Source organism: Pristiophorus japonicus, chromosome 2 (genome assembly GCF_044704955.1).
Source record: "Pristiophorus japonicus isolate sPriJap1 chromosome 2, sPriJap1.hap1, whole genome shotgun sequence".
NCBI lineage: Eukaryota > Metazoa > Chordata > Chondrichthyes > Pristiophoridae > Pristiophorus > Pristiophorus japonicus.
The window spans coordinates 2,975,197-2,999,925 of record NC_091978.1 but is presented as its reverse complement, the minus strand read 5'-3'; the positions used below and the strand labels follow the sequence as shown (position 1 = coordinate 2,999,925).

At 43.5% G+C, this 24,729-nt stretch overlaps 1 protein-coding gene across 1 annotated transcript in view; it reads right to left on the bottom strand.

Annotated features, from left to right (window-relative positions):
- The window catches only part of LOC139229232 (galectin-3-binding protein-like), a 98,373-nt gene extending 87,969 nt beyond the window's left edge, over positions 1–10,404 (bottom strand). The window contains exon 1 of the mRNA XM_070860894.1: positions 10,215–10,404. Coding sequence (XP_070716995.1) covers positions 10,215–10,404 — 190 coding nt within the window. The remainder of the gene's footprint in view (positions 1–10,214) is intronic.
- Between the last annotated feature and the right edge of the window lie 14,325 nt (positions 10,405–24,729).

Below are 24,729 nucleotides of genomic sequence, written 5' to 3'. Positions count from 1 at the left end.
TCCACAACTCTCACTGTAACACTGATATACGTCACATCGCTCACTGTGACACTGATATACCTCACACCTCTCACTGTAACACTGATATACCTCACACCCCTCACTGTAACACTGGTATACCCCACATCCCTCACTATAACACTGATATACCCCACACACCTCACTGCAACACAGATAAACTCCACACCCCTCACTGTAACACTGATATACCCCACACACCTCACTGTAACACTGATATACCCCACACCCCTCACTGCAACACTCTGATAGACCCCACATCCCTCACTGTAAAACTGATATACCCCACACCCTCACTGTAACACTGATATATCCCACACCCCTCACTGTAATCCTGATATACCCCACACCCCTCACTGTAACACTGATATACCCCACACCCCTCACAGTAACACTGATATATCCCACATCCCTCACTGTAACACTGATATACTCCACACCCCTCACTGTAACAGTCTGATATACCCCACACACCTCACTGTAACACTAATATAGCCCACACCGCTCACTGTAACACTGATGTACCCCACACCTCTCACTGTAACACTGATATACTCCACACCCCTCACTGTAACATTGATATACGTCACATCGCTCACTGTAACACTGATATACTCCACACCACTCACTGTAAAAATCTGATATACCCCAAACCCCTCACTGCAACACTGATATACCCCACTCCGCTAACTGTAACACTGATATACTCCACACCCCTCACTGTAACAGTCTGATATACCCCACACCCCTTACTGTAACACTGATATACCTCACACCCCTTCCTGTAACACTAATATACCCCACACCGCTTACTGTAACACTGATATACCCCACACCTCTCACTGTAACACTGATATACTCCACACCCCTCACTGTAACACTGATATACGTCACATCGCTCACTGTAACACTGATATACCTCACACCTCTCACTGTAACACTGATATACCTCACACCCCTCACTGTAACACTGGTATACCCCACATCCCTCACTGTAACACTGATATACCCCACACACCTCACTGTAACACAGATAAACTCCACACCCCTCACTGTAACACTGATATACCCCACACACCTCACTGTAACACTGATATACTCCACACCCCACACTGTAACACTGATATACCCCACACCCTTCACTGTAACACTCATATACCCCACACCCCTCATTGTAACACTGATATACTACACCCCTCACGGCAACACTCTGATAGACTCCACAAGCCTCATTGTAACACTGATATACCCCACACCCCTCACTGTAACAATGATATACCCCACACCCCTCACTGTAACACTGATATACCCCACACCCCTCACCATAAAACTGATATACACCACACCCCTCACTGTAACACTGATATACCCCACACCCCTCACTGTAACACTGATATGCCCCAAACCCCTCACTGTAACACTGATATACTCCGCACCCCTCACTGTAACAGTCTAATATACCCCATACCTCTCACTGAAACACTGATATACCCCACACCCATTACTGTAACACTTATACACCCCACACCGCTCACTGTAACACTGATATACACCACACCTCTCACTGTAACACTGATATACTCCACACCGCTCACTGTAAAACTGATATACCCCACATCCCTCACTGTAACACTGATATGCCTCACACTCCTCACTGTAACACTGATATATCCCACAGCCCTCACTGTAACACTGATATGCCCTGCACCCCTCACTGTAACACTGATATACCCCACACCCTCACTGTAACACTGATATATCCCACACCCCTCACTGTAACACTGATATACTCCACACCCCTCACTGTAAAACTGATATACCCCACATCCCTCACTGTAACACTGATATACCTCTCACTCGTCACTGTAACACTGATATACCCCACACCCCTCATTGTAACACTGATATACCCCACACCCCTCACTGTAACACTGATATACCCCACACCCTCACTGTTACACTGATATATCCCACACCCCTCACTGTAACACTGATATACCCTGCACCCCTCACTGTAATCCTGATATACCCCACACCCCTCACTGTAACAATTATATACCCCACACCCCTCACTGTAACACTGATATACCCCACACCCCTCACTGTAATACTGATATACCCCACACCCCTCACTGTAACACTGATATACCTCACATCGCTCACTGTAACACTGATATACCCCACACCCCTCACTGTAACACTCTGATATCCCTCACACAACTCACTGTAACACTGATATACCCCGCACACCTCACTGTAACACTGATATATACCACACCCCTCACTGTAACACTCTGATATACCCCACACCCATCACTGTAACACTGATGTACCCCACACCCCTCACTGTAACACTGATATACCACACACCCCTCAATATAACACTGATATACCCCACACCCCTCACTGTAACACTGATATACCCCACACCCCTCACTGTAACACTGATATACCCCACACCCCTCACTGTAAAACTGATAGACTCTACACTCCTCACGGTAACACTGATATACCCCACACCCCTCACTGTAACACTGATATACCCCACACCCCTCACTGTAACAATGATATACCCCACACCCCTCACTGTAACACTGATATACCCCACACCCCTCACCACAAAACTGATATACACCACACCCCTCACTGTAACACTGATATACCCCACACCCCTCACTGTAACACTGATATACCCCACACCCCTCACTGTAACACTGATATACCCCACACCCCTCACTGTAACACTGATATACCCCACACCCCTCACTGTAACACTGATATACCCCACACCCCTCATTGCAACACTGATATACCCCACACCCCTCACTGTAACACTGATATACTCCACACCCCTCACTGTAACAGTCTGATATACCCAAAACCCCTCACTGTAACACTGATAACCCCCGCACCCCATACTGTAACACTAATATACCCCACACCGCTCACTGTAACACTGATATACCCCACACCTCTCACTGTAACACTGATATACTCTACACCCCTCACTGTAACACTGATATCCCCCACACCCCATACTGTAACACTAATATACCCCACACCTCTCACTGTAGCACTGATATTCTCCACACCCCTCACTGTAACACTGATATACGTCACATCGCTCACTGTAACACTGATATACCTCACACCTCTCACTGTAACACTGATATACCTCACACCCCTCACTGTAACACTGATATACCCCACACACCTCAGTGTAACACAGATAAACTCCACACCCCTCACTGTAACACTGATATACTCCACACCCCTCACTGCAACACTGAGATACCCCACACACCTCACTGTAACACTGATATACTCCACACCCCTCACTGTAACACGAATATACCCTACACCCCTCACTGTAACACTGATATACCCCACACCCCTCACTGTAACACGAATATACCCTACACCCCTCACTGTAACACTGATATACCCCACACCCCTCACTGTAATCCTGACATACCCCACACACCTCACTGTAACACTGATATAACCCACACCCCTCACTGTAACACTGATATACACCACACCCTTCACTGTAACAGTCTGATATACCCCATACCGCTCACTGAAACACTGATATACCCCACACCCATTACTGTAACACTTATACACCCCACACCGCTCACTGTAACACTGATATACACCACACCTCTCACTGTAACACTGATATACTCCACACCGCTCACTGTAAAACTGATATACCCCACATCCCTCACTGTAACACTGATATGCCTCACACTCCTCACTGTAACACTGATATACCCCACACCCCTTATTGTAACACTGATATACCTCACACCCCTCACTGTAACACTGATATATCCCACACCCCTCACTGTAACACTGATATACCCTGCACCCCTCACTGTAATCCTGATATACCCCACACCCCTCACTGTAACAATTATATACCCCACACCCCTCACTGTAACACTGATATACCCCACACCCCTCACTGTAATACTGATATACCCCACACCCCTCACTGTAACACTGATATACCTCACATCGCTCACTGTAACACTGATATACCCCACACCCCTCACTGTAACACTCTGATATCCCTCACACAACTCACTGTAACACTGATATACCCCGCACACCTCACTGTAACACTGATATATACCACACCCCTCACTGTAACACTCTGATATACCCCACACCCATCACTGTAACACTGATGTACCCCACACCCCTCACTGTAACACTGATATACCACACACCCCTCAATATAACACTGATATACCCCACACCCCTCACTGTAACACTGATATACCCCACACCCCTCACTGTAACACTGATATACCCCACACCCCTCACTGTAAAACTGATAGACTCTACACTCCTCACGGTAACACTGATATACCCCACACCCCTCACTGTAACACTGATATACCCCACACCCCTCACTGTAACAATGATATACCCCACACCCCTCACTGTAACACTGATATACCCCACACCCCTCACCACAAAACTGATATACACCACACCCCTCACTGTAACACTGATATACCCCACACCCCTCACTGTAACACTGATATACCCCACACCCCTCACTGTAACACTGATATACCCCACACCCCTCACTGTAACACTGATATACCCCACACCCCTCACTGTAACACTGATATACCCCACACCCCTCATTGCAACACTGATATACCCCACACCCCTCACTGTAACACTGATATACTCCACACCCCTCACTGTAACAGTCTGATATACCCAAAACCCCTCACTGTAACACTGATAACCCCCGCACCCCATACTGTAACACTAATATACCCCACACCGCTCACTGTAACACTGATATACCCCACACCTCTCACTGTAACACTGATATACTCTACACCCCTCACTGTAACACTGATATCCCCCACACCCCATACTGTAACACTAATATACCCCACACCTCTCACTGTAGCACTGATATTCTCCACACCCCTCACTGTAACACTGATATACGTCACATCGCTCACTGTAACACTGATATACCTCACACCTCTCACTGTAACACTGATATACCTCACACCCCTCACTGTAACACTGATATACCCCACACACCTCAGTGTAACACAGATAAACTCCACACCCCTCACTGTAACACTGATATACTCCACACCCCTCACTGCAACACTGAGATACCCCACACACCTCACTGTAACACTGATATACTCCACACCCCTCACTGTAACACGAATATACCCTACACCCCTCACTGTAACACTGATATACCCCACACCCCTCACTGTAACACGAATATACCCTACACCCCTCACTGTAACACTGATATACCCCACACCCCTCACTGTAATCCTGACATACCCCACACACCTCACTGTAACACTGATATAACCCACACCCCTCACTGTAACACTGATATACACCACACCCTTCACTGTAACAGTCTGATATACCCCATACCGCTCACTGAAACACTGATATACCCCACACCCATTACTGTAACACTTATACACCCCACACCGCTCACTGTAACACTGATATACACCACACCTCTCACTGTAACACTGATATACTCCACACCGCTCACTGTAAAACTGATATACCCCACATCCCTCACTGTAACACTGATATGCCTCACACTCCTCACTGTAACACTGATATACCCCACACCCCTTATTGTAACACTGATATACCTCACACCCCTCACTGTAACACTGATATACCCCACACCCTCACTGTAACACTGATATATCCCACAGCCCTCACTGTAACACTGATATGCCCTGCACCCCTCACTGTAACACTGATATACCCCACACCCTCACTGTAACACTGATATATCCCACACCCCTCACTGTAACACTGATATACTCCACACCCCTCACTGTAAAACTGATATACCCCACATCCCTCACTGTAACACTGATATACCTCTCACTCGTCACTGTAACACTGATATACCCCACATCCCTCACTTTAACACTGATATACTCTACACACCTTGCTGTAACACTGATATACCCCACACCCCTCACTGTAACACTGATATACCCCACACCCGTCACTGTAACACTGATATACCCCACACCTCTCACTGTAACACTGATATACCCCACACCCTCACTGTTACACTGATATATCCCACACCCCTCACTGTAACACTGATATACCCTGCACCCCTCACTGTAATCCTGATATACCCCACACCCCACACTGTAACAATTATATACCCCACACCCATCACTGTAACACTGATATACCCCACACCCCTCACTGTAACACTGATATACCACACACCTCAATATAACACTGATATACCCCACACCCCTCACTGTAACACTGATATACCCCACACCCCTCACTGTAACACTGATATACCCCACACCCCTCACTGTAAAACTGATAGACTCTACACTCCTCACGGTAACACTGATATACCCCACACCCCTCACTGTAACACTGATATACCCCACACGCCTCACTGTAACAATGATATACCCCACACCCCGCACTGTAACACTGATATATTCTACACACCTCACTGTAACACTGATATACCCCACACCCCTCACCATAAAACTGATATACACCACAACCCTCACTGTAACACGGATATACCCCACACCCCTCACTGTAACACTGATATACCCCACACCCCTCACTGTAACACTGATATACCCCACACCCCTCACTGTAACACTGATATACCCCACACCCCTCATTGCAACACTGATATACCCCACACCCCTCACTGTAACACTGATATACTCCACACCCCTCACTGTAACAGTCTGATATACCCCAAACCCCTCACTGTAACACTGATATCCCCCGCACCCCATACTGTAACACTAATATACCCCACACCGCTCACTGTAACACTGATATACCCCACACCTCTCACTGTAGCACTGATATTCTCCACACCCCTCACTGTAACACTGATATACCCCACACCCCTCACTGTAACAGTGATATACCCCACACCCCTCACTGTAACACTCTGATATACTCCACACACCTCACTGTAACACTGATATACTCCACACCCCACACTGTAACAGTCTGATATACCCCACACCCTTCACTGTAACACTGATATACCCCACACCCCTCATTGTAACACTGATATACTACACCCCTCACTGCAACACTCTGATAGACTGCACAAGCCTCATTGTAACACTGATATACTACACCCCTCACTGTAACACTGATATACCCCACACCCCTCACTGTAACACTGATATACCCCACACCCCTCACTGTAACACTGATATACCCCACACCCCTCACTGTAACACTGATATACCCCACATCCCTCACTGTAACACTGATATACTCCACACCCCTCACTGTAACAGTCTGATATACCCCATACACCTCACTGTAACACTGATATACCTCACACCCCTTACTATAACACTAATATACCCCACACCGCTCACTGTAACACTGATGTACCCCACACCCCTCACTGTAACACTGATATACTCTACACACCTTGCTGTAACACTGATATACCCCACACCCCTCACTGTAACACTGATATACTCCACACCCCTCACTGTAACACTGATATACTCTACACACCTTGCTGTAACACTGATATACCCCACACCCCTCACTGTAACACTGATATACTCCACACACCTCACTGTAACATTCTGATATACTCCACATCCCTCACTGTAACACTGATATACCCCACACCCCTCACTGTAACACTGATATACCCCACACCCCTCACTGTAACACTGATATACCCCACACCCCTCACTGTAACACTGATGTACCCCACACACCTCACTGTAAAACTGATATACCCCACACCCCTCACTGTAACACTGATATACCCCACACCCCTCATTGTAACACTGATATACCCCACACTCCTCACTGTAACACTGATATACTCCACACCCCTCACTGTAACAGTCTGATATACCCCAAACCCCTCACTGTAACACTGATATCCCCCACACCCCTCACTGTAACACTAATATACCCCACTCCGCTCACTGTAACACTGATATACTCCACACCCCTCACTGTAACAGTCTGATATACCCCACACCCCTCACTGTAACACTGATATACCTCACGCGCCTTACTGTAACACTAATATACCCCACACCGCTCACTGTAACACTGATATACCCCACACCTCTCACTGTAACACTGATATACTCCACACCCCTCACTGTAACACTGATATACGTCACATCGCTCACTGTAACACTGATATACCTCACACCTCTCACTGTAACACTGATATACCTCACACCCCTCACTGTAACACTGGTATACCCCACACCCCTCACTGTAACACTGATATATCCCACACACCTCACTGTAACACAGATAAACTCCACACCCCTCACTGTAACACTGATATACTCCACACCCCTCACTGTAACACTGAGATACCCCAGACACCTCACTGTAACACTGATATACTCCACACCCCACACTGTAACACTGATATACCCCACACCCTTCACTGTAACACTGATATACCCCACACCCCTCATTGTAACACTGATATACCCCACACCCCTCACTGCAACACTCTGATAGACTCCACAAGCCTCATTGTAACACTGATATACTACACCCCTCACTGTAACACTGATATACCCCACACCCCTCACTGTAACACTGATATACCCCACACCCCTCACTGTAACACTGATATACCCCACACCCCTCACTGTAACACTGATATACCCCACACTCTCACTGTTACACTGATATATCCCACACCCCTCACTGTAACACTGATATACCCTGCACCCCTCACTGTAATCCTGATATACCCCACACCCCTCACTGTAACAATTATATACCCCACACCCCTCACTGTAACACTGATATACCCCACACCCCTCACTGTAATACTGATATACCCCACACCCCTCACTGTAACACTCTGATATACCTCACACAACTCACTGTAACACTGATATACCCCACACACCTCACTGTAACACTGATATATACCACACCCCTCACTGTAACACTCTGATATACCCCACACCCATCACTGTAACACTGATATACCCCACACCCCTCACTGTAACACTGATATACCACACACCCCTCAATATAACACTGATATACCCCACACCCCTCACTGTAACACTGATATACCCCACACCCCTCACTGTAACACTGATATACCCCACACCCCTCACTGTAAAACTGATAGACTCTACACTCCTCACGGTAACACTGATATACCCCACACCCCTCACTGTAACACTGATATACACCACACCCCTCACTGTAACAATGATATACCCCACACCCCGCACTGTAACACTGATATATTCTACACACCTCACTGTAACACTGATATACCCCACACCCCTCACCATAAAACTGATATACACCACAACCCTCATTGGAACACTGATATACCCCACACCTCTCACTGTAACACTGATATACCCCACACCCCTCACTGTAACACTGATATACCCCACACCCCTCATTGCAACACTGATATACCCCACACCCCTCACTGTAACACTGATATACTCCACACCCCTCACTGTAACAGTCTGATATACCCCACTCCCCTCACTGTAACAGTCTGATATACCCCACTCCCCTCACTGTAACACTGATATACCCCACACCACTCACTGTAACACTGATACACCACTCACTGTAACACTGATACACCACTCGCTGTAACACTGATATACCCCACACCACTCACTGTAACACTGATACACCACTCACTGTAACACTGATACACCACTCGCTGTAACACTGATATACCCCACACCCCTCACTGTAACACTGATATACCCCACACCACTCACTGTAACACTGATATACCCCACACCCCTCACTGTAACACTGCTATACCCCACACCACTCACTGTAACACTGATATACCCCACACCCCTCACTGTAACACTGATATACCCCACACCACTCACTGTAACACTGATATACCCCACACCACTCACTGTAACACTGATACACCACTCACTGTAACACTGATATACCCCACACCACTCACTGTAACACTGATATACCCCACACCACTCACTGTAACACTGATACACCACTCACTGTAACACTGATATACCCCACACCATTTACCTTTTGATGGAGTCTGTCTATTCCGCACTGACCCTCAATGGCCTCTGCACTCACTGACCCTGCCCTGATCATTCAGCAATTTTCCGTTCACCTACCTGATCCGAAGACCCCTCCGATTGCAGCCTCGGTTGCGTTGACGTATCCCAGACTGCGACAGACAACATGAGCTTCAGCGATGTCCCAGTTATCGTCACACACCGTCCCCCACTCTCCATTGTAGTAAACCTCCACTCGACCCTCGCTGGGTATGCGGCCCCCCGCCAGTCTCAGCTCACCATGATCCATCCCTGGGGAAACAAGCACATCACATGTAACTCTCGATCGGGACCCTTACCCGTTATTGCACCAGACCCTGAGAGTGTGGCACAGAGCTGGGTCTATCCACTGCACACGTTATCAACGTGCGTGTGTAAATAGTGCCGAACATGGTGTGTAAAGAGTGTAAATAGTGCTGATAGTGGTGTGTAAATAGTGATAGCGGTGTGTAAATAGTGCCGATAGAGGTGTGTAAATAGTGCCGATAGTGGTGTGTAAATAGTGATAGCGGTGTGTAAATAGTGCCGATAGAGGTGTGTAAATAGTGCCGATAGTGGTGTGTAAATAGTGATAGTGGTGTGTAAACAGTGATAGTGGTGTGTAAATAGTGATGATGGCGTTGTGTAAATAGTGACAGTGGTGTGTAAATAGTGCCAATAGTGGTGTGCTAATAGTGATAACGGTGTGTAAATAGTGCCGATAGTGATAGTGGTGTGTAAATAGTGCCGATAGTGGTGTGTAAATAGTGCCGATAGCGGTGTGTAAATAGTGCCGACAGTGGTGCGTAAATAGTGCCGATAGTGGTGTGTAAATAGTGCCCATAGCGGTGTGTAAATAGTGCCGATAGTGGTGTGTACATTGTGATCGTGGTGTGTAAATAGTGCTGATAGTTGTGTTTAAATAGTGATATTGGTGTGCAATTAGTGCCAAGAGTGGTGTGTAAATAGTGCCGATAGTGGTGTGTAAATAGTGATAGTGGTGTGTAAATACTGCAGATAGTGGTGTGTAAATAGTGATAGTGCTGTGTAAATAGTGTCGATAGTGGTGTGTAAAGAGTGCAGATAGAGGTGTGTAAATAGTGCCGATAGCCGTGTGTAAATAGTGCTGATAGTGGTGTGTAAATAGTGCTGGTAGTGGACTGTAAATAGTGATATTGGTGTGTAAATACTGCAGATAGCGTTGTGTAAATATTGTCATTAGTGGTGTGCAAATAGTGGCGATAGAGGTGTGTAAATAGTGCTGATAGCAGGAATTAAATAGTGCAGATGGTGGTGTGTAAGTAGTGCCGATAGTGATGTGTAAATAGTGATAGTGGTGTGCAAATACTACCCATAATGGTGTGTAAATAGTGCCGACAGTGGTGAGTAAATAGTGCTGATAGTGGTGTGTAAATAGTGATTGTGGTGTTTAACGAGTGCGGATAGTGGTGTGTAAATAGTGATAGTGCTGTGTAAATAGTGTGGACAGTGGTGTATAAATAGTGTTGATAGTTGTGTGTAAATAGTGCAGATCGAGGTGTGTAAATAGTGTGGATAGCCGTGTGTAAATAGTGCCGATAGTGGTGATAGCAATGTGTAAATCGTGCCAATAATGGTGTGTAAATAGTGCCGATAGTGGTATGTCAATAGTGCAGAGAGTGGTGTGTTAATAGTGCCGATAGCGGTGTGTAAATAGTGCCGATAGCGGTGTGTAAGTAGTGCTAATAGCGCTGTGTAAACAGTGCCGATAGTTCTGTGTAAAAAGTGCCGATAGAGGTGATAGCAATGTGTAAATAGTGCCGATAGTGGTGTGCAAGTTGTGATAGTGGTGCGTAAATAGTGCCGATAGTGGTGTGTAAATTGTGCCAATAGTGCTGAGTAAATACAGCTGATAGTGGAGTGTAAATAGTGATATTGGTGTGTAAATACTGCAGATAGCATTGTGTAAATATTGTCGTTAGCGGTGTGCAAATAGTGCCGATAGTGGTGAGTAAATAGTGCCGATAGTGCTGTGTAAATAGTGATTGTGGTGTGTAAAAAGTGATACCGGTGTTTAAATAGTGCGGATAGTGGTGTGTAAATCGTGCCGATAGTGGTGTGTAAATAATGATAGTGGTGTGTAAATAGTGATTGTGGTGTGTAAAAAGTGATAGCGGTGTTTAAATAGTGCGGATAGTGGTGTGTAAATAGTGCCGATAGCGGTGTGTAAATAGTGATATTGGTATGCAAATAGTGCCAATAGTGGCGTGTACATAGTGATAGTGGTGTGCAAATAGTGCCGATAGTGGTGTGTAAATAATGCCGATAGTGATGTGTAAATAGTGATAGCGGTGTTTAAATAGTGCGGATAGTGGTGTGTAAATAGTGATAGTGGTGTGTAAATAGTGCCGATAGTGGTGTGCAAATAGTGCCGATAGTGGTGTGTAAATAATGCCGATAGTGATGTGTAAATAGTGATAGCGGTGTTTAAATAGTGCGGATAGTGGTGTGTAAATAGTGATAGTGGTGTGTAAATAGTGCCGATAGTGGTGTGCAAATAGTGCCGATAGTGGTGTTTAAATAGTGCCGATAGTGGTGAGTAAGTTGTGATAGTGGTGTGTAAATAGTACATATAGTGGTGTGTCAATAGTGCCGATAGAGGTGTATAAATAGTACTGATGGTGGTGTGTAAGTTGTGATAGCGGTGTGCAAATACTGCAGCGAGTTGTGTGTTAATAGTGATAGCGGTGTGTAAATAGTGCAGATAACGGTGTGTAAATAGTGCCGATAGCCATGTGTAAATAATGCTGATAGCGGTGTGTAAGTAGTGCTAATAGCGTTGTGCAAATAGTGCCGATAGTGGTGTGTAAATAGTGCCAATAGCAGTGTAAATAGTGATAGTGGTGTGTAAATAGTGCCAATAGCAGTGTGTAAATAGTGATAGTGGTGTGTAAATAGTGCCGATAGCGGTGTGTAAATAGTGCTGATAGTGGTGTGTAAATAGTGCTGATAGTGGTGTGTAAGTAGTGCTAATAGCGTTGTGCAAATAGTGCCGATAATGGTGTGTAAATAGTGCCGATAGTGGTGTGTAAATAGTGCCGATAGCGGTGTGTAAATAGTGATAGTGGTGTGTAAATAGTGCAGATAATGGTGTGTAAATAGTGCCGATAGTGGTGTGTAAATTGTGATTGTGGTGTGTATATAGTGCCGTTAGTGGTGTGTAAATAGTGACAATAGTGGTGTGTAAACAGTGTCAATAGCAGTGTGTAAATAGTGCCAATAGTGGTGTGTAAGTTGTGATTGTGGTGCGTAAATAGTACCGATAGTGGTGTGTAAATAGTGCCGATAGTGGTGTGTAAGTTGTGATAGTGGTGTGTAAATAGTACATATAGTGGTGTGTCAATAGTGCCGATAGAGGTGTGTAAATAGTGCTGATGGTGGTGTGTAAGTTGTGATAGTGGTGTGCAAATACTGCAGAGAGTGGTGTGTTAATAGTGATAGCGGTGTGTAAATAGTGCAGATAGCGGTGTGTAAATAGTGCCGATAGCCGTGTGTAAATAGTGCCGATAGCGGTGTGTAAGTAGTGATAATAGCGTTGTGCAAATAGTGCCGATAGTGGTGTGTAAATAGTGCCGATAGCAGTGTGTAAATAGTGATAGTGGTGTGTAAATAGTGCCGATAGCGGTGTGTAAATAGTGCCGATAGCGGTGTGTAAGTAGTGCTAATAGCGTTGTGCAAATAGTGCCAATAGTGGTGTGTAAATAGCGCCGATAGTGGTGTGTAAATAGTGCCGATAGTGGTGTGTAAATAGTGATCGTGGTGTGTAAATAGTGCCGATAGTTGTGTGTAAATGGTGATAGTGGTGTGTAAATACTGCAGATAGCGTTGTGTAAATATTGCCTTTAGCGGTGTGCAAATAGTGCCGATAGAGGTGTGTAAATAGTGCCGATAGCAGTGAGTAAATAGTGCAGATAGTGGTGTGTAAATAGTGCCGATAGTGGTGTGTAAATAGTGATTGTGGTGTGTAAAAAGTGATATTGGTGTGCAAATATTGCCAATAGTAGTGTGTACATAGTGATAGCGGCATGCAAATAGTGCCGATAGTGGTGTGTAAATAGTGATATTGGTGTGCAAATAGTGCCAATAGTGGTGTGTAAATAGTGATAGCGGTTTTTAAATAGTGCGGATAGTGGTGTGTAAGTTGTGATAGTGGTGTGTAAATAGTACATATAGTGATGTGTCAATAGTGCCGATAGAGGTGTATACATAGTACTGATGGTGGTGTGTAAGTTGTGATAGTGGTGTGCAAATACTGCAGCGAGTTGTGTGTTAATAGTGATAGCGGTGTGTAAATAGTGCAGATAACGGTGTGTAAATAGTGCCGATAGCCGTGTGTAAATAATGCTGATAGCGGTGTGTAAATAGTGCCGATAGCGGTGTGTAAATAGTGATAGTGGTGTGTAAATAGTGCAGATAATGGTGTGTAAATAGTGCCGATAGTGGTGTGTAAATTGTGATAGTGGTGTGTGTATAGTGCTGTTAGTGGTGTGTAAATAGTGACAATAGTGGTGTATAAATAGTGATAGTGGTGTGTAAATAGTGCGAATAGTGGTGTGTAAGTTGTGATTGTGGAGCGTAAATAGTACCGATAGTGGTGTGTAAATAGTGCAGATAGTGGTGTGTAAGTTGGGATAGTGGTGTGTAAATAGTACATATAGTGGTGTGTCAATAGTGCCGATAGAGGTGTGTAAATAGTGCTGATGGTGGTGTGTAAGTTGTGATAGTGGTGTGCAAATACTGCAGAGAGTGGTGTGTTAATAGTGATAGCGGTGTGTAAATAGTGCAGATAACGGTGTGTAAATAGTGTTGATAGCCGTGTGTAAATAGTGCGGATAGCGGTGTGTAAGTAGTGCTAATAGCGTTGTGCAAATAGTGCCAATAGTGGTGTGTAAATAGCGGCGATAGTGGTGTGTAAATAGTGCCGATAGTGGTGTGTAAATAGTGATCGTGGTGTGTAAACAGTGCCGATAGTTGTGTGTAAATGGTGATAGTGGTGTGTAAATACTGCAGATAGCGTTGTGTAAATATTGCCGTTAGCGGTGTGCAAATAGTGCTGATAGAGGTGTGTAAATAGTGCCGATAGCAGTGAGTAAATAGTGCAGATAGTGATATGTAAATAGTGCCGATAGTGGTGTGTAAATAGTGCCGATAGTGGTGTGTAAATAGTGCCGATAGTGGTGTGTAAATAGTGATTGTGGTGTGTAAAAAGTGATAGTGGTGTTTAAATAGTGCCAATAGTGGTGTGTACTTAGTGATAGCGGCGTGCAAATAGTGCGGATAGTGGTGTGTTCATAGTGATAGCGGCGTGCAAATAGTGCCGATAGTGGTGTGTAAATAGTGATATTGGTGTGCAAATAGCGCCAATAGTGGTGTGTACATAGTGATAGCGGCGTGCAAATAGTGCGGATAATGTTGTGTAACTAGTGCCGATAGTGGTGTGTAAATAGTGATAGTGGTGTGTAAATAGTGCCGATAGTGGTGTGCAAATAGTGCCGATAGTGGTGTGTAAATAATGCCAATAGTGGTGTGTAAATAGTGACAGCTGTGTTTAAATAGTGCGGATAGTGGTGTGTAAATAGTGATAGTGGTGTGTAAATAGTGCTGATAGTGGTGTGTAAATAGTGTCGATAGTGGTGTGTAAACAGTGTCGATAGCAGTATGCAAATAGTGCCGATAGTGGTGTGTAAATAGTGTCGATAGTGGTGTGTAAACAGTGTCGATAGCAGTATGCAAATAGTGCCGACAGCAGTGAGTAAATAGTGCCCATATTGGTGTGTAAATAGTGCAGATAGTGTTGTGTAAATATTGACGATAGTGGTGTGTAAATCATGCTAATAGTGGTGTGTAAATTGCGATAATGGTGTGTAAATAGTGCCGATAGTGGTGTGTAGATAGTGCCATTAGCAGTGTGTAAATAGTGATAGTGGTGTGTAAATAGTGCCGATAGTGGTGTGTAAATTTTGATAGTGGTGTGTAAATAGTGCCGATAGTGGTGTGTAAGTTGTGATAGTGGTGTGTAAATAGTACATATAGTGGTGTGTCAATAGTGCCGATAGAGGTGTGTAAATAGTGCTGATGGTGGTGTGTAAGTTGTGATTGTGGTGTGTAAATACTGCAGAGAGTGGTGTGTTAATAGTTATAGCGGTGTGTAAATAGTGCAGATAACGGTGTGTAAATAGTGCCGATAGCCGTGTGTAAATAGTGCTGATAGCCCTTTGTAAATAGTGCCGTTAGTGGTGTGTAAATAGTGCTGATAGTGGTGTGTAAATAGTGACAGTGGTGTGTGAATACTGCAGATAGTGGTGTGTAAATAGTGATAGTGGTGTGTAAATAGTGCCGATAAGTGGTGCATAAATAGTGCAGATAGTGGTGTGTTAATAGTGATAGCGGTGTGTAAATAGTGCCGAGAGAGGTGTGCAAATAGTGCCGATAGCAGTGATTAAATAGTGCAGATGGTGGTGTGTAAATAGTGCCAATATTGATGTGTAAATAGTGATAGTGGTGTGCAAATAGTACCCATAATGGTGTGTAAATAGTGACGACAGTGGTGAGTAAATAGTGCCGATAGTGGTGTGTAAATATTGATTGTGGTGTTTAAATAGAGCGGATAATGGTGTGTAACTAGTGCCGATAGCGGTGTGTAAATAGTGATAGTGGTGTGTAAATAGTGCCGATAGTGGTGTGCAAATAGTGCCGATAGTGGTGTGTAAATAATGCCAATAGTGGTGTGTAAATAGTGACAGCGGTGTTTAAATAGTGCGGATAGTGGTGTGTAAATAGTGATAGTGGTGTGTAAATAGTGCTGATAGTGGTGTGTAAATAGTGTCGATAGTGGTGTGTAAACAGTGTCGATAGCAGTATGCAAATAGTGCCGATAGTGGTGTGTAAATAGTGTCGATAGTGGTGTGTAAACAGTGTCGATAGCAGTATGCAAATAGTGCTGACAGCAGTGAGTAAATAGTGCCCATAGTGGTGTGTAAATAGTGCAGATAGTGTTGTGTAAATATTGACGATAGTGGTGTGTAAATCATGCTAATAGTGGTGTGTAAATTGCGATAATGGTGTGTAAAGAGTGCCGATAGTGTTGTGTAAATCGTGACAATAGTGGTGTGTAAATAGTGCTCACAGTGTGTAAATAACGCAGATAGCGGTGTGTAAATAGTGCCGATAGTGGTGTGTAAATTTTGATAGTGGTGTGTAAATAGTGCCGATAGTGGTGTGTAAGTTGTGATAGTGGTGTGTAAATAGTGATAGTGGTGTGTAAATAGTGCCGATAGTGGTGTGTAAATAGTGATATTGGTGTGCAAATAGTGCCAATAGTGGTGTGTTCATCGTGATAGCGGCGTGCACATATTGCCGATAGTGGTGTGTAAATAGTGATATTGGTGTGCAAATAATGCCAATAGTAGTGTGTACATAGTGATAGCGGTGTGCAAATAGTGCCGATAGTGGTGTGTAAATAGTGACAGCGGTGTTTAAATAGTGCGGATAGTGGTGTGCAAATAGTGATAGTGGTGTGTAAATAGTGCCGATAGTGGTGTGTAGATAGTGCCATTAGCAGTGTGTAAATAGTGATAGTGGTGTGTAAATAGTGCCGATAGTGGTGTGTAAATTTTGATAGTGGTGTGTAAATAGTGCCGATAGTGGTGTGTAAGTTGTGATAGTGGTGTGTAAATAGTACATATAGTGGTGTGTCAATAGTGCCGATAGAGGTGTGTAAATAGTGCTGATGGTGGTGTGTAAGTTGTGATTGTGGTGTGTAAATACTGCAGAGAGTGGTGTGTTAATAGTTATAGCGGTGTGTAAATAGTGCAGATAACGGTGTGTAAATAGTGCCGATAGCCGTGTGTAAATAGTGCTGATAGCCCTTTGTAAATAGTGCCGTTAGTGGTGTGTAAATAGTGCTGATAGTGGTGTGTAAATAGTGACAGTGGTGTGTGAATACTGCAGATAGTGGTGTGTAAATAGTGATAGTGGTGTGTAAATAGTGCCGATAAGTGGTGCATAAATAGTGCAGATAGTGGTGTGTTAATAGTGATAGCGGTGTGTAAATAGTGCCGAGAGAGGTGTGCAAATAGTGCCGATAGCAGTGATTAAATAGTGCAGATGGTGGTGTGTAAATAGTGCCAATATTGATGTGTAAATAGTGATAGTGGTGTGCAAATAGTACCCATAATGGTGTGTAAATAGTGACGACAGTGGTGAGTAAATAGTGCCGATAGTGGTGTGTAAATATTGATTGTGGTGTTTAAATAGAGCGGATAATGGTGTGTAACTAGTGCCGATAGCGGTGTGTAAATAGTGATAGTGGTGTGTAAATAGTGCCGATAGTGGTGTGCAAATAGTGCCGATAGTGGTGTGTAAATAATGCCAATAGTGGTGTGTAAATAGTGACAGCGGTGTTTAAATAGTGCGGATAGTGGTGTGTAAATAGTGATAGTGGTGTGTAAATAGTGCTGATAGTGGTGTGTAAATAGTGTCGATAGTGGTGTGTAAACAGTGTCGATAGCAGTATGCAAATAGTGCCGATAGTGGTGTGTAAATAGTGTCGATAGTGGTGTGTAAACAGTGTCGATAGCAGTATGCAAATAGTGCTGACAGCAGTGAGTAAATAGTGCCCATAGTGGTGTGTAAATAGTGCAGATAGTGTTGTGTAAATATTGACGATAGTGGTGTGTAAATCATGCTAATAGTGGTGTGTAAATTGCGATAATGGTGTGTAAAGAGTGCCGATAGTGTTGTGTAAATCGTGACAATAGTGGTGTGTAAATAGTGCTCACAGTGTGTAAATAACGCAGATAGCGGTGTGTAAATAGTGCCGATAGTGGTGTGTAAATTTTGATAGTGGTGTGTAAATAGTGCCGATAGTGGTGTGTAAGTTGTGATAGTGGTGTGTAAATAGTACATATAGTGGTGTGTCAATAGTGCCGATAGAGGTGTGTAAATAGTGCTGATGGTGGTGTGTAAGTTGTGATTGTGGTGTGTAAATACTGCAGAGAGTGGTGTGTTAATAGTGATAGCGGTGTGTAAATAGTGCAGATAACGGTGTGTAAATAATGCCGATAGCCGTGTGTAAATAGTGCTGATAGCCCTTTGTAAATAGTGCCGTTAGGGGTGTGTAAATAGTGCTGATAGTGGTGTGTAAATAGTGCTGATGGTGGTGTGTAAGTTGTGATTGTGTTGTGTAAATACTTCAGAGAGTGGTGTGTTAATAGTGATAGCGGTGTGTAAATAGTGCAGATAACGGTGTGTAAATAATGCCGATAGCCGTGTGTAAATAGTGCTGATAGCCCTTTGTAAATAGTGCCGTTAGGGGTGTGTAAATAGTGCTGATAGTGGTGTGTAAATAGTAATAGTGGTGTGTAAATACTGCAGATAGTGGTGTGTAAATAGTGATAGTGGTGTGTAAATAGTGCCGATAGTGGTGTGTTAATAGTGATACGGTGTGTAAATAGTGCAGATAGTGGTTTGTTAATAGTGATAGTGGTGTGTAAATAGTGCCGATAGAGGTGTGTAAATAGTGCCGATAGCAGTGATTAAATAGTGCAGATGGTGGTATGCAAATAGTGCCGATATTGGTGTGTAAATAGTGATAGTGGTGTGTAAATAGTACCCATAATGGTGTGTAAATAGTGACGACAGTGGTGAGTAAATAATGTCGATAGTGGTGTGTAAATAGTGATTGTGGTGTTTAAATAATGCGGATAGTGGTGTGTAAATAGTGCCGATAGTGGTGTGTAAATAGTGATTGTGGTGTTTAAATAGAGCGGATAATGGTGTGTAACTAGTGCCGATAGTGGTGTGTAAATAGTGATAGTGGTGTGTAAATAGTGCCGATTGTGGTGTGTAAATAATGCCGATGGTAGTGTGTAAATAGTGATAGCGGTGTTTAAATAGTGCGGATAGTGGTGTGTAAATAGTGATAGTGGTGTTTAAATAGTGCCGATAGTGGTGTGTAAATAGTAATATCGGTGTGCAAATAGTGCCAATATTGGTGTGTACATCGTGATAGTGGCGTGCAAATAGTGCCGATAGTGGTGTGTAAATAATGCCGATAGTGGTGTGTATATAGTGACAGCGGTGTTTAAATAGTGCAGATAGTGGTGTGTAAATAGTGATAGTGGTGTGTAAATAGTGCCGATAATGGTGTGTAAATAGTGTCGATAGTGGTGTGTAAACAGTGTCGATAGCGGTGTGTAAATAGTGCCAATAGTGGTGTGTCAATAGTGCAGATTGTGGTGTGTAAATATTGCAGATAGCAGTGTGGAAATAGTGCCCATAATGTTGTGCAAATAGTGCCGACAGCAGTGAGTAAATAGTGCCCATAGTGGTGTGTAAATAGTGCAGATAGTGGTGTGTAAATGTTGACGATAGTAGTGTGTAAATCATGCTAATAGTGGTGTGTAAATTGCGATAGTGGTGTGTAAAGAGTGCCGATTGTGTTGTGTAAATCATGACAATAGTGGTGTGTAAATAGTGCTCACAGTGTGTAAATAGCGCAGATAGCGGTGTGTAAAAATGCCCATAGCATTGTGTAAATCGTACCGATAGAGGTGTGTAAATAGTGCCGAGAGTGGTGTGTAAATAGTGATAGTGGTGTGTAAATAGTGATGGTAGCGTATAAATAGTGCCGATAGTGGTGTGTAAATAGTGCCGAATAATGGTGTGTAAATAGTGCCGATAGTGGTGTGTAAATAGTGATAGTGGTGTGTAAATAGTGATGGTAGCGTATAAATAGTGCCGATAGTGGTGTGTAAATAGTGCCGAATAGTGGTGTGTAAATAGTGCCGATAGTGGTGTGTAAATAGTGCCGATAGTGGTGTGTAAATAGTGCCGAATAGTGGTGTGTAAATAGTGCCGATAGCGGTGTGTAAATAATGATGGTAGTGTATAAATAGTGCCGATAGTGGTGTGTAAATCATGCCGATAGCGGTGTGTAAATAATGATGGTGGTGTATAAATAGTGCCGATAGTGGTGTGTAAATAGTGCCGATAGCGGTGTGTAAATAGTGATATCGATGTGCAATTAGTGTCGAGAGTGGTGCGTAAATAGTGCCGATAGTGGTGTGTAAATAGTGCCGATAGTGGTGTGTAAAAAGTGCCGATAGTGGTGTGTAAATAGTGATATTGGTGTGTAATTAGTAATAGTGGTGTGTACATACTGCAGATAGCGGTGTGTAAGTAGTGATAGTGGTGTGTAAATAGTGTGGACAATGGTGTGTAAACAGTGCCGATATCGGTGTGTCAATAGTGCAGAGAGTGGTGTGTTAATAGTGATAGCGGTGTGTAAATAGTGCAGATAACGGTGTGTAAATAGTGCCGATAGTGGCGTGTAAATAGTGCCGATAGTGGCGTGTAAATAGTGATGGTAGTGTATAAATAGTGCCGATAGTGGTGTGTAAATCATGCCGATAGCGGTGTGTAAATAGTGCCGATAGTGGTGTGTAAATAGTGCCGATAGCGGTGTGTAAATAGTGATATCGATGTGCAATTAGTGTCGAGAGTGGTGCGTAAATAGTGCCGAGAGTGGTGTGTAAATAGTGCCGATAGTGGTGTGTAAATAGTGCCGATAGTGGTGTGTAAATAGTGATATTGGTGTGTAATTAGTAATAGTGGTGTGTACATACTGCAGATAGCGGTGTGTAAATAGTGATAGTGGTGTGTAAATAGTGTGGACAGTGGTGTGTAAACATTGCCGATATCGGTGTGTCAATAGTGCAGAGAGTGGTGTGTTAATAGTGATAGCAGTGTGTAAATAGTGCAGATAACGGTGTGTAAATAGTGCCGATAGCGGTGTGTAAATAGTGATATCGGTGTGCAATTAGTGTCGAGAGTGGTGTGTAAATAGTGCCGAGAGTGGTGTGTAAATAGTGCTGATAGTGGTGTGTAAATAGTGCCGATAGTGGTGTGTAAATAGTGACATTGGTGTGTAATTAGTAATAGTGGTGTGTACATACTGCAGATAGCGGTGTGTAAATAGTGATAGTGGTGTGTAAATAGTGTGGACAGTGGTGTGTAAACATTGCCGATATCGGTGTGTCAATAGTGCAGAGAGTGGTGTGTTAATAGTGATAGCGGTGTGTAAATAGTGCAGATAACGGTGTGTAAATAGTGCCGATAGCCATGTGTAAATAGTGCCGATAGCCGTGTGTAAATAGTGCCGATAGTATGTGTAAATAGTGCTAATAGCATTGTGTAAATAGTGCTAATAGCATTGTGTAAATAGTGCCGATAGTGGTGTGTAAATAACGCTGATAGTGGTGTGTAAATAGCGCTGATAGTGGTGTGTAAATAGTGCCGATAGTGGTGTGTAAATAGCGCCGATAGTTCTGTGTAAAAAGTGCCGATAGTGGTGATAGCGATGTGTAAATAGTGCCGATAGTGGTGTGTAATTAATGATTGTGGTGTGTAAATAGTGCCGATAGTGGTGTGTAAATAGAGCTGATAGTGGTGTGTAAATAGAGTTGATAGTGGTGTTTAAATAGGGATCGTGCTGTGTAAATAGTGCCAATAGTGGTGTGTAATTGATGATTGTGGTGTGTAAATAGTGCCGATAGTGGTGTGTAAATAGAGCTGATAGTGGAGTGTAAATAGTGCCGATAGTGGTGTGTAAATAGTGATATTGGTGTGTGAATAGTGATAGTGGTGTGTAAATAGTGCAGATAGCATTGTGCAAATAGTGCCGATAGTGGTGTGTAAATAGTGCAGATAGTGGTGTGTAAATAGTGCCGATAGCGGTGTGTAAATAGTGATGGTAATGTATAAATAGTGCCGATAGTGGTGTGTAAATAGTGATGGTAATGTATAAATAGTGCCGATAGTGGTGTGTAAATAGTGATGGTAATGTATAAATAGTGCCGATAGTGGTGTGTAAATAGTGATGGTAATGTATAAATAGTGCCGATAGTGGTGTGTAAATCATGCCTATAGCGGTGTGTAAATAGTGCCGATAGTGGTGTGTAAATAGTGCCGATAGTGGTGTGTAAATAGTGATGGTAGTGTATAAATAATGCCGATAGTGGTGTGTAAATCATGCCTATAGCGGTGTGTAAATAGTGCCGATAGAGGTGTGTAAATAGTGATGGTAGTGTATAAATAATGCCGATAGTGGTGTGTAAATAGTGCCGATAGTGGTGTGTAAATAGTGATGGTAATGTATAAATAGTGCCGATAGTGGTGTGTAAATCATGCCTATAGCGGTGTGTAAATAGTGCCGATAGTGGTGTGTAAATAGTGCCGATAGTGTTGTGCAAATAGTGATAGTGGTGTGTAAATAGTGATGGTAGTGTATAAATAGTGCCGATAGAGGTGTGTAAATAGTGCCGATAGTGGTGTGCAAATAGTGATAGTGGTGTGTAAATAGTGATGGTAGTGTATAAATAGTGCCGATATCGGTGTGTAAATAGTGCCGATAGCGGTGTGTAAATAGTGCCGAAAGCGGTGTGTAAATAGTGATGGTAGTGTATAAATAGTGCCGATATCGGTGTGTAAATAGTGCCGATAGTGGTGTGTAAATAGTGCCGATAGTGGTGTGTAAATAGTGATATCGGTGTGCAATTAGTGTCGAGAGTGGTGCGTAAATAGTGCCGAGAGTGGTGTGTAAATAGTGCCGATAGTGGTGTGTAAATGGTGCCGATAGTGGTGTGTAAATAGTGATACTGGTGTGTAATTAGTAATAGTGGTGTGTACATACTGCAGATAGCGGTGTGTAAATAGTGATAGTGGTGTGTAAACATTGCCGATATCGGTGTGTAAATAGTGCAGAGAGTGGTGTGTTAATAGTGATAGCGGTGTGTAAATAGTGCAGATAACGGTGTGTAAATAGTGCCGATAGCCATGTGTAAATAGTGCCGATAGCGTGTGTAAATAGTGCCGATAGCCGTGTGTAAATAGTGCTGATAGCGGTGTGTAAGTAGTGCTAATAGTGTTGTGTAAATAGTGCCGATAGTGGTGTGTAAATAGCGCTGATAGTGGTGTGTAAAAAGTGCCGATAGTGGTGTGTAAATAGAGCTGATAGTGGAGTGTAAATAGTGCCGATAGTGGTGTGTAAATAGAGCTGATAGTGTTGTGTAAATAGTGATCGTGGTGTGTAAATAGTGCTGATAATTGTGTGTAAATAGTGATATTGGTGTGTGAATAGTGATAGTGGTGTGTAAATACTGCAGATAGCATTGTGTAAATATTGCTGTTAGCGGTGTGTAAATAGTGCCGATAGTGGTGTGTAAATAGTGCCGATAGTGGTGTGTAAATAGTGCCGATAGTTGTGTGTAAATAGTGATATTGGTGTGCAAATAGTGCCAATAGTGGTGTGTACATAGTGAAAGCGGCGTGCAAATAGTGCCGTTAGTGGTGTGTAAATAATGATAGTGGTGTGTAAATAGTGATATTGGTGTGTAAATAGTGCCGATAGTGGTGTGTAAATAGTGCCGATAGTGGTGTGTAAATATTGATAGTGGTGTGTAAATAGTGCTGATAGTGATGTGTAAATAGTGCCGATAGCAGTGTGTAAATAATGCCGATAGTGGTGTGAAAATAGTGATAGTGGTGTGAAAATAGT